Source organism: Bufo bufo, chromosome 3, assembly GCF_905171765.1.
Source record: "Bufo bufo chromosome 3, aBufBuf1.1, whole genome shotgun sequence".
NCBI classification, from domain to species: Eukaryota; Metazoa; Chordata; class Amphibia; order Anura; family Bufonidae; genus Bufo; species Bufo bufo.
Window position 1 is genome coordinate 346,047,518 of NC_053391.1, and position 15,714 is coordinate 346,063,231.

The 15,714-nt window shown below is 45.8% G+C and overlaps 1 protein-coding gene across 1 annotated transcript in view; it reads left to right on the forward strand.

Annotated features, from left to right (window-relative positions):
• The window catches only part of LOC120995318, a 98,997-nt gene that overhangs the window by 64,537 nt on the left and 18,746 nt on the right, over positions 1-15,714 (forward strand). Inside the window, exons 4-5 of the mRNA XM_040424441.1 lie at positions 6,414-6,503; positions 8,471-8,538. Of these exons, the coding sequence (XP_040280375.1) occupies positions 6,414-6,503; positions 8,471-8,538 (158 nt within the window). The remainder of the gene's footprint in view (positions 1-6,413; positions 6,504-8,470; positions 8,539-15,714) is intronic.

The window sequence follows — 15,714 nt, forward strand, 5'->3', positions numbered from 1 at the left end:
CAGTGAGAGGGAACATTGCTAACGCGCCCTTTCACGCTTTGAGATAGTTTGGATAGCTGTATTTTAAATCTGCACCCCCTCAGCCCCCCGAATTTGCAGAAGCATTCAACAAGAGCCTAATTGTATGCCTAAAATTCTGCAGTGAGACTATAGAGAGAGACAGAGGGAAGGAGTACTACAACCTCCATCATTGCTGCTGTCCATACGCTGCTATTGGGGTCAGATTGCATTGTGTTATATGTCGCAGAACTGTACCTTGCTATTGCTGGATGTACTACTACTCCTATTCTGCACTAAAGTAAAACTTGTTTATTGATACCAACTGGCCTGGTTACTCCACTATTTTCTGGCCACTCCACCTATTCTCCTGCCTTGCAACTAGACAAACACTTAAAGGGGTTTTCTAGGATTTTGATACTGATGACCTATCCTCAGGATAGGTCATCAGTATCTGATCGGTGGGTTCTGACACCCAGGACCCTTGCTGATCAGCTGTTTAAGAAGGCAGCAGCGCTCCTCTCAGTGGTTTCCGAGCACAGTGCGGTACATTTTATAGTGGCTGTGTGTGGTATCACAGCTCAGCCCCATTCACTTCAATAGGGGTGAGCACGATACCAAGCACAGCCACTATACAACGTGCGGCACTTTGTAAGCACCGAGAAGGCCTAGTCAAAACACTGATCGGCGGGGGTCCCGGGTGTCAGACCCACACCGATCAGATACTGATGACCTATCCTGAGGTACCAATACACCTCTCGATAAATGAAAGAACCAACTGGTTCTACCGCATCCAGGGTTTCGCTGGTGTGTTGGCATGGTGTCTGCTGGAACCCAAACAAGGTCCCTCTGGTGATCGAGCAAAAAAGAATAATCACATAAGGTAACGTAACTGCCCCTATTAAATCACCAGCAGGGGGCGCTGTGCTGGCTCTGTAAGATCGAGCCATCCCAATGTATAACAGGGTAGTCTAGGGCATTTCCTCTTAGTGCTACCACACAGTAGTAATGCCCAAATTCTGCCTCCTTCACAGTGGTAATGCCCACATTGTGGCCTTTCACAGTACTAATGCCCACATTGTGCCTCCTTCACAGAACTAATATCCGCATTGTGCCCCCTCACAGTACTAATGCCCACATTGTGCCTTCTTCACAGTAATATCCACATTGTGCCCCCTCACAGTAGTAATGACCACATTGTGCCCCCTCACAGTAGTAATGACCACATTGTGCCCCCTCACAGAAGTTATGCCCACATTGTGACCCCTCACAGAAGTTATGCCCACTTTGTGACCCCTTTACAGTAGTTATGCCCACATTGTGCTCCTCACAGTAGTAATATTCCCATTGTGTCCCCTCACAATAGTTATGCCCATATTGTTCCCTTCACAGTAGTTATGCCCACATTGTGACCCCTCACTGTAGTAATGTCTACATTGTGCCCCCTCACAGTAGCAATGCCCTCACTGTGCCCCCCTCACAGTAATAATGCCCACATTGTATCTCCTCACAGTAATAATGCACACATTGTAGGTCCTCACAGTAGTTATCCCCACATTGTGCCCCCTCACAATAATAATGCCACAATGTAGCCCTTCACAGTAGTTATGCCCACATTGTGCTCCTCACATTAGTAATACCCTCATGATACATTCTTCACAGTAGTAACACCCATATTGTACCTCACTCACAGTAATGCCCACATTGTGCCCCTTCGCAGATGCAGTAATAATGCCCACATTGTGCCTCCCCCACTTTAGTAATGCCCACCCGGCCCTCCCCTTCCCCCCACTGTAGTAATACCCACCTTGTGCCCCCCTCACATTAATAATGTCCCCCTTCAGGCCCATTAATGAAGTAAAAAAAATAAAATAAATCATCAATCTGATCACATCACGTGTTCCCCAGCACCAGCAGCATGGTGTGATGTCACACACAACACTCCTCCCACACAGCCAGGAGCACGATGTGCGGCCTGCTGAGGAGCGCTGGAGCCCAGCTGAACGGTGAAGCAGGAAGTGGATGGCTCTCTCCAGGCACTCCCTCAACCCTCTGCACAAGCCAGCTTAAGCCCCCTAGCCCCCCCACACACACTCCTGGATATACAATTTTAAAAAAAAAGCCAGAAAGTTGCCACAAACTGCACCTAAATGAACTGGTGTACATGCTTTGCACCAAATTTATTAACAGTTTTAGACACTTTCTGCCTCATCCTGCAAGATGGCATGGCTTAGCTGAGTGAGGGCATGGTTCTGTGGGCAGGCAATTGTGGCTTAAATGTGACATTGTGCACTAAAAATGTTCCAAATTTGACAAATTTTTGGAGTAACGTAAACCAACAAATAGGAGGCATACAGTCAGGCTAGAGAGTCTATAGGAGCTAATTTAATCACAGCGGCTAATGCTGCATGGTTAATCTGGCACAGTTCAACACAAAGACTATTGGTTCATTTTCACAAACTGAGAGCACCCATACAAGTCAAGAGGGAAGGTTAAATGGATGTTTCTCAGAAGGACATCTGTGAAAAAAATGGCTGTAAAAAGAGTTGTAACACCTGTATGTAGGGACAGTGAGCCCTAACCTAGAACCCAGCCCGCTTTCCCTACCTACTTGCAGTATAAGCCCTAGGTAGCAAAACCGCAACTGGTCAACAGTTCCTATACTACTACAGACAAATACCTAGAAACAAACAAAGACAGAGTCGTACGTAAATGGGTCAGAACCAGGAGGACACCACAGTACAAAAACGAGAGACAGAGAGTGGTCAAAAGCTGAGCCAAGATCAGAACCAGATGAGATGCACAGGACAAATCACGAGACAGAGAGTGGTCAAAGGACGAGCTGAGGTAAAAAACACAGGCAATCCAAATCAGCACAGGAACAAGAACCAAGAAGCTAGCTAGTGAGCCCAAACAAGACTATCACTGGCAATGGTGTATGGCCAGGAAGAGGTTTAAATAGAGAACCGAGTCCCTGGATCAGCACCTGATAGGCGCTCCATCAGTCAGAACACTAGCACACAGGAATAGAGCAGCTGAGCAATCAACCCACTGCTAATCTCCTCCAGCACACGCCAGCTTCAGGGAGAAACAGAGCATTGCATCCTGTTGCTAAGGATGCTGTCATGTCACCATGGGGTGTGGCTTAGCAGCGTGTCTCTCCCGGCGCGGCCATGCTGAGGCTGAAGATTGCGCCGCTGGAGCTCGGACAAGTAAGTTTAGGACAACAGTTTAACCATTTCTAAAGAACCATTTTTCTTCACTGTAGCGTGAATGTAGCCTAAGTCAAGGATTCTGTTTTCTATAAACAATGAAAAAAGGTGACCTCTGGCAGTTTTAGTAATAGCCCCAGAAGAGTAAGCTGTGTGTGAAGGTACATACTGTAATTAAAATATCTCCTGGGAAATAGTGATGCGTGTTGTAGATTATTCCATTGAGGAATATTACGTGAACTTTGGTTTCATCATTTTCATACTCCATTTGAGAAGATTGAGTCTCATGATGAAATTGTATGATATGCTATGTCAAGTTATTCAAAAGGGCATTTCCATATTGATGACCTATCCTTAGGACAGGTCATCAATATCAGATCAACGGGGTCCAACTCCTGGAATTCCATTGGATCAGGTGTTCTCAAGACCTGCAATGCTAAAACCACGCACCAGAACTATGTACCTCCATACACTGTAGTGGCCACGCCTGGTTACTGCAGTGCAGAGACAAACTGAGAATTCTACTCAGATGAGAATAAAGCTATATTCAGACTGTAAGCATTTTGTGGAAAGCACAGGGCCAGATCTATATAGAAATACCCATTCTAGTCCGAAATTGCAGACAAGAATAGGACATGCTCTCTAATCTTTGCGGGGATGCGGAATGGACATATGGATGCGGACAGTACATGGTGTGCTGTCCGCCTCTTATGCGGCCCCATTACAGTGAATAGGTCCACACCGGACCCAGAAATACGGTCGTCTGAACGCACCCCAATACATATACAGTTAAGTGAAGTCTACAGATGTGTGCCTTTGCTGTGGATGATAACCCAGATCACATTTCAAGGCAATTTAAAGGGTCACATATTGACTTAGAGAGGGTAGCCACCTTCCATGGATTTAAGCTGTGCTGGGTACAGATAAACTGCAGACAGATTCTAGGTAGCTATCAGCATAGTTTGCCATTTTTGAAATGTGATGAATAAAATACAATAAAAAATCAGTGTAAACTAAGGTGCACTTCCCCACACTGCGACGCTCACAGTCCTCACTGGTGTATTAGCAGTACATCCAATCACATGCTACTGTGGGGCAAACACTGTCCTCACTGAAGACGTACACAACTAAGTACTGTATTACAGATTGTACGATTGCTAGCACTGACAGTGGTATTCAGAGTCTAAAACCTAACATCTGCCCCCCTAAGGAACAAGGCGAATTATTAAAGGGAACCTGTCACCATGAAAATGCAGTGCAATCTGCAGGCAGCATGTTCTAGATCAGTACGAGCTGAGCAGATTTGCGGTGAGCTGGATTGGGGTATGCACTCTGACGCTAATAATATGCAATGGCTGGATCAGGTGTAGGTGATAGTCTATAATTTAGTTTGTGACGCCAATTGCAGCGTGCGCAGGGTACTAACACATGGCCGTTTAAGGTGTTGTAACTCACGTACCAGGTTAGGAATGCCAGAGTGGTGTATTGTCTCTGTGTGGTAATGGCAATAGTGTCAACGGTGTCTCCTACCTGGGTACGGCTGGACTCCTGGATCCTGGCTCACTTGCAATAAAATGAGTGTGGTGCTAGTAGGAATAATAGAGGGATTTGCAGCAGTAATTAAGATCCAGACTTTGGGTAAAGTTCAAACTTGTCTTTACTAGTTGCAGCTTTCATCCAAGCAAGGTACAGCATGAGTCTTTGGTCCCAGCTGGTATTGGCAATGTGTGGCAGGAATATATCTTCTGGTCTATCAAGTGCCTGGAGCTTTTTGCAGGAAAGGGACGTCTGCTTAGTAGCTCTGTAAAGTGGCAGGAATCTATCTTCTGCACTATCTATCTTCTGCTGTCTTGGGAACTGACTTGCTGAGGAGGAATTTGTCTTCTCCTGGTCTCTGGACGGTACTCACAGTTAGCTTCACAGGGTATGCTTCTTCCTGGAATACTGGAGGTGGCTTCTTGCTTTCTATCAGCTGAGGCTGCAAGGCTCAGGCTGGGGATGATGATCAATTGTCTCAGCCGAGACAAGATCCTGGCTTTGGATCCCTATATCTGGGAGCTCCTACACGCACACCCTACCCCTAGCAGGGGTGGGTTACACACTTACTTAAACTTCCTTCCCTTCCCATGAGGCAGGACATGGGCCAGCCCACTTCTGCTCATAGAGGGGGAGCTGATCTGGAATGTACTATTCCAGCCTAGAAACACTAAACTGGCTCTAAGTCCTTGCTGAACACATTGCTTCCACCTGCTGGTGAACATGAAAATTACAGCAATATACATTTACAAGGCTTAGAATGCACATTTGTGAGGAAATTACATGAAATTACACAAGATGACAATGTTTATGCCCTTAACAGGTTGTAGCGGGGTAGAAGAGTTTCGTAACATAACTCTGGGATGTTACAGATTGATAGGCCAGGGGAGATGCTGGACACCCTGATAAGCATTGTGTAGCACAGGAAGTGTGTGGTCAGGCATTATCTTGTTGGAACACCACATCTTATAAGTCACGAAAGCCAGTAGGACTCATTTCTATCACGAATACCAAATAGGAATGGGCATAGTAGCTATTGGTGCCCCACACCATGATACCTCATGTTGGTCCTGTGTGTTTCTGCGCTATACATTATGGCAGTAGGCGCTCTCCAGCCCTTCCTCAATCTGTAGCAGCCAAGAACCTGCTTTCTTCACTGACAAATGATGATTGTCTGCCATTCATGTCTCCAATGGAGACAGTACAGTTTGTTCTCCTTGAGAGGGATCGGCATACCCTTGACCTGAGGATCCAACGCCACCGATCTGCTGCACCCTCAAATATTCATACTAATAGTGTTGTGCCTAGACTTGCACAACACCCCAATGTGAGCCTAACCATCAGATACTACCGTAGACCCAATTGGTTTTACTTATTACCCTGTGAGCACCGCTTCCCTTTTGTTTTGCCACGCACTTGCTTTTGAATAAGCATAAAGGGAAGGCTCAGCATAAAGAGAGCAGATGTTTCAATGAATGAAGTACAAGTTATAGTGAATCTTATCCCACAACAATCTGCTCAGCTCCTCCTGCTCTATAATATGATGCCTGCAGATTCCACTGCATTTTCATGGTCACAAGTTCCCTTTAAGTTCTCAAGTTTCTACAAATTGGTTCTGTGTTGGATATATGTCACCTAATAAAGGTTCATTTTATTTGATTTTTTCAGTGAGCCTTCTGCTGTGGATAGGGATTTCCGTATCGGTAGCTCAGACTATGACTGGAGAAACCGTTACTGCTGCACCACAAGACCTGACAGGTACAACAAAACGATTCCATGATTTAAGTATCAGTATTGTAGACTACCACATATAGTAGCAGAACAATTCAGATGTATTTGGGTGCCTTCACACTTAGGGGTCATTTATTAAGAAATATACGCCACTTTATGGCGTATTTAAGGTGCAGATTTTGACGCAAAGGGGTTTTGCTGCAAAATCTGCGACTTTTCCCCACTCACTCCACTTTTCCGAGTTGGTGGAAAAAGGTGGCTGGGGGTGGGTGGATAAGAGGATAGGCAGGCAGGCCCGTCTCATTTACCATTTTTTACGCCAGTTTATGGTGTGGAAAATGGTCTAAAACTACGCTAACAAGGGAGCTGGCATAGTTTAAACCAGTGATGCCCAATCTGCGTCCTTCCAGCTGTTCTATACCTACAATTCCCAGCATCTCTGGACAGTTTATAGCTATCAGCCTATAGCAGGGCATGGTGGGAGATTTTTACAACAGCTGGAGGGCCACAGGTTGGGCATCACTTGTTTAAACCATGTCGCACGTCCCGCGGAACCAAGCGCCAAAGTTATGTAGAGGCACCTTTGTCGCTTCCTCCACCAGCGCATGGGAATTATAGCCTGCGTATAAAATCACCGGTCTTAATAAATGACCCCCTTAGATTTTTTGTCTACCACTTTTTTACAGGTTTGTTTTTTTTGTTACATTTTTTGCTGTAAAAACACCAACTGCAGATGTTAACTGAAGGTCTATGGGAAATATGAAACACCTGACGTTGAACTGTTTTCCTTGCTACTGGCGTTTTTATTCCTTAGGTAGTTTTTTTTGTCTTTCTTGCTTCTTTTAAGGCTACTTTAATATCTGAGTTGTCAATTCCGGTTTTAAGATCCAGCAGAGAATCTAAAAATCGGAAGTAAACGGATTTGTGTGATTTAATACATCCAGATGCATCCATTTCGGCCGGATCCAGTTGTATTAAATCAAAACTGTACAAACCGGATCCGGTATGAAAATCATTGTAAGTCAATGAGAGTCGGATCTGTTTTTTTTTTTTGCTAACCAAAAAACGGATCCGCCACCGTTGACTTACATAGATTTTCATGCCGGATCCAGTTTGTTCCGTTTCGCAAACCAGCCACAAAACCAAAGCTTGCAGCGGTTTTATGTCCGGCACCAAAATGAAACGGATGCATACTTATGTATCCTGATCAGTTTTGTCTCCATTGACAATGAATGGGGACAAAACTGAACCATTTAACCATCCTCTGCCAGATCTGAATGTAACATGCTGGTGTTCTTTCAACATCTTTTCTATAGAGAAAAGACGCCAAGAAGAAAAAGCCAAAACACCACAAAAAAGCATTTGTTTTTACAGGTAAAAAAGGCTGAAGGCAAATTAATGTGTGTAAGGCTACTTTCACACTTGCGGCAGTGTGATCCGGCGGGCAGTTCCGTCGTCGGAACTGCCCGCCGGATCCGCCGATCTGCCGCTGACTGAAAGCATTTGTGAGATGGATCCGGATGCGGATCCGTCTCACAAATGCATTGCAAGGACGGATCCGTCTCTCCGCTTGTCATGCAGACAGACGGATCCGTCTTGTACATTTTTTCACATTTTTATCGGTCTGCGCATGCGCAGGCCGGAAGGACGGATCCGGCATTCCGGTATTCTGAATGCCGGATCCGGCGCTAATACATTCCTATGGGAAAAAATGCCGGATCCGGCATTCAGGCAAGTCCTAAGTTTTTTTCGCCGGAGAGAAAACCGTAGCATGCTGCGGTTTTCTCTTTTGCCTGATCAGTCAAAACGACTGAACTGAAGACATCCTGATGCAAACTGAACGGATTACTCTCCATTCAGAATGCATGGGGATAAAACTGATCAGTTCTTTTCCGGTATAGATCCCCTGTGACGGAACTCTATGCCGGAAAAGAAAAACGCAAGTGTGAAAGTAGCTTTAGAACCCTTACACATGTATCTGCATTGTTTTACAGGTAGCGTACCCATGGAAAATTCTCCCAGGCCAGAAGATACAGCTCATACTATGGCACCACCAATGAATGTGAGTTTCTTGATCACTATGTTGTATGGAAGCAAAGAGAAAAGCTAAACTTTCTTTAGGCCTTTTTTTCATTTGCCATCAGTTGACTATATACACTGCTCAAAAAAATAAAGGGAACACCTAAACAACACAATGTAACTCCAAGTCAATCACACTTCTGTGAAATCAAACTGTCCACTTAGGAAGCAACACTGAGTGACAATCAATTTCACATGCTGTTGTGCAAATGGGATAGACAACAGGTGGAAATTATAGGCAATTAGCAAGACACCCCCAATAAAGGAATGGTTCTGCAGGTGGTGATCACAGACCACTTCTCAGTTCCTATGCTTCCTGGCTGATGTTTTGGTCACTTTTGAATGCTGGCGGTGCTTTCACTCTAGTGGTAGCATGAGACGGAGTCTACAACCCACACAAGTGGCTCAGGTAGTGCAGCTTATCCAGGATGGCACATCAATGCGAGCTGTGGCAAGAAGGTTTGCTGTGTCTGTCAGCGTAGTGTCCAGAGCATGGAGGCGCTACCAGGAGACAGGCCAGTACATCAGGAGACGTGGAGGAGGCCGTAGGAGGGCAACAACCCAGCAGCAGGACCGCTACCTCCGCCTTTGTGCAAGGAGGAACAGGAGGAGCACTGCCAGAGCCCTGCAAAATGACCTCCAGCAGGCCACAAATGTGCATGTGTCTGCTCAAACGGTCAGAAACAGACTCCATGAGGGTGATATGAGGGCCCGACGTCCTCAGGTGGGGGTTGTGCTTACAGCCCAACACCGTGCAGGACGTTTGGCATTTGCCAGAGAACACCAAGATTGGCAAATTCACCACTAGCGCCCTGTGCTCTTCACAGATGAAAGAAGGTTCACACTGAGCACATGTGACAGACGTGACAGAGTCTGGAGACGCCGTGGAGAACGTTCTGCTGCCTGCAACATCCTCCAGCAATGCCAGCATGACCGTTTTGGCATTGGGTCAGTAATGGTGTGGGTTGGCATTTCTTTGGAGGGCCGCACAGCCCTCCATGTGCTCGCCAGAGGTAGCCTGACTGCCATTAGGTACCGAGATGAGATCCTCAGACCCCTTGTGAGACCATATGCTGGTGCGGTTGGCCCTGGGTTCCTCCTAATGCAAGGCAATGCTAGACCTCATGTGGCTGGAGTGTGTCAGCAGTTCCTGCAAGATGAAGGCATTGATGCTATGGACTGGCCTGCCCATTCCCCAGACCTGAATCCAATTGAGCACATCTGGGACATCATGTCTCGCTCTATCCACCAACGTCACGTTGCACCACAGACTGTCTAGGAGTTGGCAGATGCTTTAGTCCAGGTCTGGGAGGAGATCCCTCAGGAGACCGTCCGCCACCTCATCAGGAGCATGCACAGGCGTTGTAGGGAGGTCATACAGGCACGTGGAGGCCACACACACTACTGAGCCTCATTTTGACTTGTTTTAAGGACATTACATCAAAGTTGGATCAGCCTGTAGTGTGTTTTTCCACTTTAATTTTGAGTGTGACTCCAAATCCAGACCTCCATGGGTTAAAAAATTTGATTTTCATTTTTTAATTTTTGTGTGATTTTGTTGTCAGCACATTCAACTATGTAAAGAACAAAGTATTTCAGAAGAATATTTAATTAACTCAGATCTAGGATGTGTTATTTTTGTGTTCCCTTTATTTTTTTGAGCAGTGTATATATATATATATATATATATATATATATATATATATATATATATTTATATATATTTATACACACAAACACACACACTACTGCCATGTTGTCCTAAAACTGCCCCCAACATGATGATAATTTGGAAACGAACTTGGATCAATAATCACCAGACATCCTATCAAATTTTATAGACCCTCAATTTTCAATTTAAAGTCAACGTGCATATGTCCTGTATAAACAGAGGTTGGGCCCTCAGAATACTTTCCTCTTGCTCAACTTACTCTCTTCGTGACATGAAAGCACTGCATTTTTATGTAGCTGCCACTAGGGGGAGCTTAGTGCAAAGGAATTATGACAGTAGCTATATAAATTTCTATACACTGAGCTCCCCCTACTGGTGGCTGCAGGCAGCCAGTTTTGTAATATGTGAATTTAGAGAAGTATGGCAGAGATTTATTAATGTATTTATGTCAGTTACCTGCATTGAGAAATATGGTTTTTATAATGAGTGCCATATTTATGAAGCACCTGTTCCACTTTTTCTGGCATAAAAGTCAGATAAAGTGGGTCAGGCCAGGTGACTTATTTCTTACAATTTTTACAGCTATATTATCTTCCTCAGTGTTGGTTACTTTACTTTATTATCGACAAATATTACAATTCTAATTTCTACTATGTAAGCTGTCTACAAGGTCACTAACAGAAGAGAAGAGGAGCCAATTCATGACCATGACCCAATCTGAAACTGTGCCACTGATAACTACCCTCTGTTTCCTATCACTTAGCCTGCTGTTAACCCATGTACAGATTCTTCCCAAACCCAAGCATTCTCATTTTATGTACCAACCTATTATATAGTACAGTATCAAATGCCATAAAAAAATGTACACACACAAAATCCACAGAAATATCAGATTTGTTGGACAGGACGTTATAAACCTATGCTGATGTTATGTTATAAAGTTATTATTGAGATACTCCAAGGTAGCATCTATAAGAATTTTCTATTCACCATATTTTTTGGACTATAGGATGCACCAGACCATAAGACGCACCTATGAGTTATAGGAGGAAAATAAGAAAAATATATATTTTTCATCAGACCTCAAATCAGACCCTTAAAGCGCTTCTGTCCCCCCCCCCCATTGTGCAATTTTCATTAGCCGACATTAGCTATTTGCTAATGTCAGCTGAGTGCAATCATACATGTCCTACCTTTGTCTGTGGCTTATTTCTTGTAAAAATCATACTTTTATCATATGCAAATTTCTTCACTACCAGCAAGTTGGGCGTGTACTTGCTGGTAGTCGCCGCATCTCCTCTTGATAGACAGGGCCAGCGAGCGCTCTCCTCCTCCCGTTGGCCCCGTCTGCTGCTGAATTCCCGCGCCTGCGCCGTAACATTCCGCGATCGGTGCAGGCGTACTGAGTGAAGGACGCGTGCTTGCCAGCTCCTTCCTCAGTGCGCCTGCGCCGATCACGTCACACTACACCCGGAAGAGAAGACTGCCGATTATCGCTGATGCCGGCAGTCTTCTTTTCCGAGTGTAGCGTGACGTAATCGGTGCAGGCGCACTGAGGAAGGAGCTGGCAAGTGAGCCTCCTTCTCTCAGAGCGCCTGCTCCGAATGAGGACCGGTACGGTGCAGGCGCGGGATTTAATGGGCAGAGAGGGCCAGAGGGAGGAGGAGAGCGCTTGCTGGCCCTGTTTACCAAGTGGAGGAGGGGGCGTGTTTATAGTCCGAGGATGCGGCGGCTACCAGCAAGTAACCGCCCAACTTGCTGGTAGTGAAGTAATTAGCATATTATAAAAGTACGATTTTTAAAGAAATTACAGCACAGAGAGAGGTAAGAGTGATATATATGGACTCAACTGACATTAGCAAATAGCTAATGTCCGATACTGAAAATTGCTAAATGGGGGGTGACAGAAGCCCTTTAATCTTCATCAGACTCCCAAATCTGACCCCAATATTCAACAGACCCCCAAATCAGACACCCAATCTTCATCATGCGGTATGCCAGACCAATAGGGGAATTACATGTGAGGTCACGGTGTGAGCAATAGGTGGGCAGAGGTAAATACAGTTCTGGTTACTCACGGTTACGTCGTCCCTGGGCAGGCCTGCACAAGTGATGAGGAGAACGGCACAGGAGTTCTCTGGGGCGCACTCTGGTGTAAGGGACTCAGGACAGATGGTGGTTCGAGGTGCCCTTGATGGTCTGTATTAATGTGCCTATGGCAAGGTCCCTTGTAGTCGTGACGCCAGTACCTTTTATGGTGGTACAACCATTTACTGTAGTGTTAACTGAGGAACTGGAGACTGAGGCAAGGATGGTGCAATCCAACTTTGCTCTTGGTAACATTACATCCAAGGAATAAACAGTCTTTGGTACATCCATGTATGAAATACAGTCTCATGCATACAGGGGTAGGGTAATGTAAGTCCTCAGAAGAAACAGGCTCTTTGTCCTAAATATATATAAGAAAGCTACTGCTTCAGACTAGGCTTTGAAGTACGTAAAGTCTTTGGCTGGTAAAAACTCTCGCCTGATTCTAACCTGAATGAAGGTGGTTTGTGAGTCCTTGAACCTCTATTTTCCAGTGTTTTCTGACAGATGGCCTATCTGTCTTCAGGGTTTAAACTGGAGGTGTGGATGCCGGAATCTGTGTCCTACACCTGGTTGCAAAGGTGCCTGGGAAGCCTTTAAGTATGGCCGTCTGCTGTCCTTTGACTTTAAGACAATCTAAAAATTCCCTTTGAATACTTGCTGTAGCAGCTTGTCACTGGTCACCCCGGAGGAGTGAGTTGTAGAAGTGGACTTCTCACCTCTGGGTGGAATCTTGCGGCTTTGACCCTGGGCTTTGGAGCCAACAGGGAGAGAGCAGAGAGGCAGGAGGCCTCCCTCCAGCAAGCAGCTACGTCATGGCTGCTCTCTGACTAAACTTCAGGGAACTTGGGAAGGACTGCCTAACTTGGGCCTGAGCTAAGCTATATATACACTGTAATACGGTGGAGAAACTAGTGTAGTGCACCCTAACTAGGCCTGTGTAAAGGATCTTACATGTAAAAATCACATGACCTTGACAGTGACATGGGAGAATATGACATGAGATGAAGTACAGCATACAGCCATAATATATGGTAAATAAATCACAATAAAACTAGTTTGTGGTGCCCACAATCACGTAGTGGGACACTGCAATCAGACCTCAAGTCAGCCCCCAATCTTCATCAGACCCCCAGTCTTCATCGACCCCAGTGCTGCACTGCGACCTGGCGTCGCACGGCATCGGGTCATAGTGCACTACTTCCTGATGCTGTACACAGTCAGGACACAGTGCAGCACGGCACCCAGCAAGCAGTGAGTACAACCAACACCAGGAGCACTATATTCACCGCTCTCCGGTCCTATTGTGAACTAATGTTGTATTCGCTTCATAAGATGGACTGTCATTCCTCCCCCACCCACTTTTGGGGAAAAGGTGCATCCAATGGAGCGAAAAATACTGTATATTTATAATATATTATATTTAATATATTATATTATATTTGAATATTAACACCACAATTGCTATCCACCTGTCCAGTGGAATAAACAGAGTTCCATTTGCCAAACCCAGTAATTTGTGTTAGACCTTTGTTGGTTGTACTGCACTTCTTCCTGGGTTCAAAAGGTGACATTTAAAGGGGTTGTGCAAGAATGGGGGGGACAGGGGTTTGGCAAGAAGTGGGGTGCCAGAGCCAGGAAGCAAGTAAGTAAGCTTCCCTATACGGGTCTGGCCAAGTTGGGGAATGGCGGGGAGGGGGAAGCAGGTTTGGGGGATTTTGCCCAAACCCTCTGTAACGGTCGCGTACACACACACACACACACACACACACACACAGGGGGAGGGAAGTGACCACTGCGCTCCACCCTTACCCCTGGCCCTGCCTACTTGCCTCGCGAGTCCTAATGACAGGGGACAACTGGACGGCAATCCCTAACTTGGAATAAGTGCAGGGATGACAGACAGACAAACAACAGGACGTGAACGGACCGAGTCAATACCAGGAAAGCTACAAAGTACAAATGGAGCAAGCAGAGAATAGTCAGGAGAAGCCGGGGTCATAAATACCAGGAGAGTCGTGAAGTACCAAAGGAGTCAGCAGAGGATCGTCAGGAAGAGGCCGGGGTCAGAATACCAGGAGAGCAGCAAAGTACACAAGGAGCAGGCAGAGGATCGTCAGGAATTCAGCAGGAGGTAAGTACGCCAGGAAAGACAAAATCACAGGTGGAACCTAAATTAACAGGCAACCTGTGGCCAGCAGGCTGCCTGTATTTATAGTGGGGAGTGAGGGTCATGTGACGTGGCCAGCGTCACATGACCGACAGACCAACCAGTCGAGCACCGAGTGATCAGCTCGGCGCTCAAGGCAGACTTAGGAGCAGGGAGCCACCCAGCTAGTAAAGCCGCCCTGGGAACGAGGTAAAACACAGATCCTCGTTCCCGAAGCTAAGCAGCAGGTCTGCTAATGGGGGACCGAGTGTACCTTCGGAACCCCGTTACAGTACCCCCCCTTTTACGAGGGGCCACCGGACCCAAGACTTCAGGCGATGGCCTTTCAGGGTGTTCTAAATGAAATTTTCGAACAAGTCTAGGAGCATGAACCTCCCTGGCAGGTACCCAAGATCTCTCTTCAGGTCCATACCCCTTCCAGTGAATCAGGTACTGCAAGGAATTACGCACCTTCCTGACATCCACTATTTTAGGCACCACATACTCGACAGCATCATTAACAAGAACCGGCGGAGGCGAGGCTTTCGATGGTACTACCGGTTCAAAATATTTTTTAAGTAGAGATTTATGGAACACATTATGAATGTGGAATGACTCGGGCAGCTCCAACCTAAATGATACCGGGTTAATCACCTCCGTGATCTTATATGGTCCAATAAAACGAGGATCAAACTTTTTAAAATCTACCTTAAGAGAGAGATTCTTGGAGGACAACCATACCTTATCCCCAACCTGAAAATTCACCCCCCTTGAACGTCTCCTATCGGCCTTGAGTTTCTGAGAACTTTAAGCCTTTTCTAAGTTCGATTGAACCCGGGCCCAAACTGTGCACAGTTCAGAGGAGAGCCTATCCGCCTCAGGGTTAGAGGAGGAGACGGATGACCCAGAATGAAAACGGGGATAGAAACCATGGTTACAAAAGAAAGGTGAAACCCCAGCAGAAGAATTGACACGGTTATTCAAAGCAAATTCAGCCAATGGAAGAAATTTCACCCATAATTGCTGGTCATCAGCAACATACGACCTCAAGAATTGTTCCACAGACTGATTAAGGCGTTCAGTCTGCCCATTACTCTCAGGGTGGCAGGCAGAGGAAAAAGACAATGAAATTTTACATTTTTGACAGAAGGCCCTCCAGAATTTGGACACAAACTGCACACCCCTGTCAGAAACAATATTTTCCGGGATACCATGCAATCGAACAATTTCTTTCACAAAAATAGACGCCA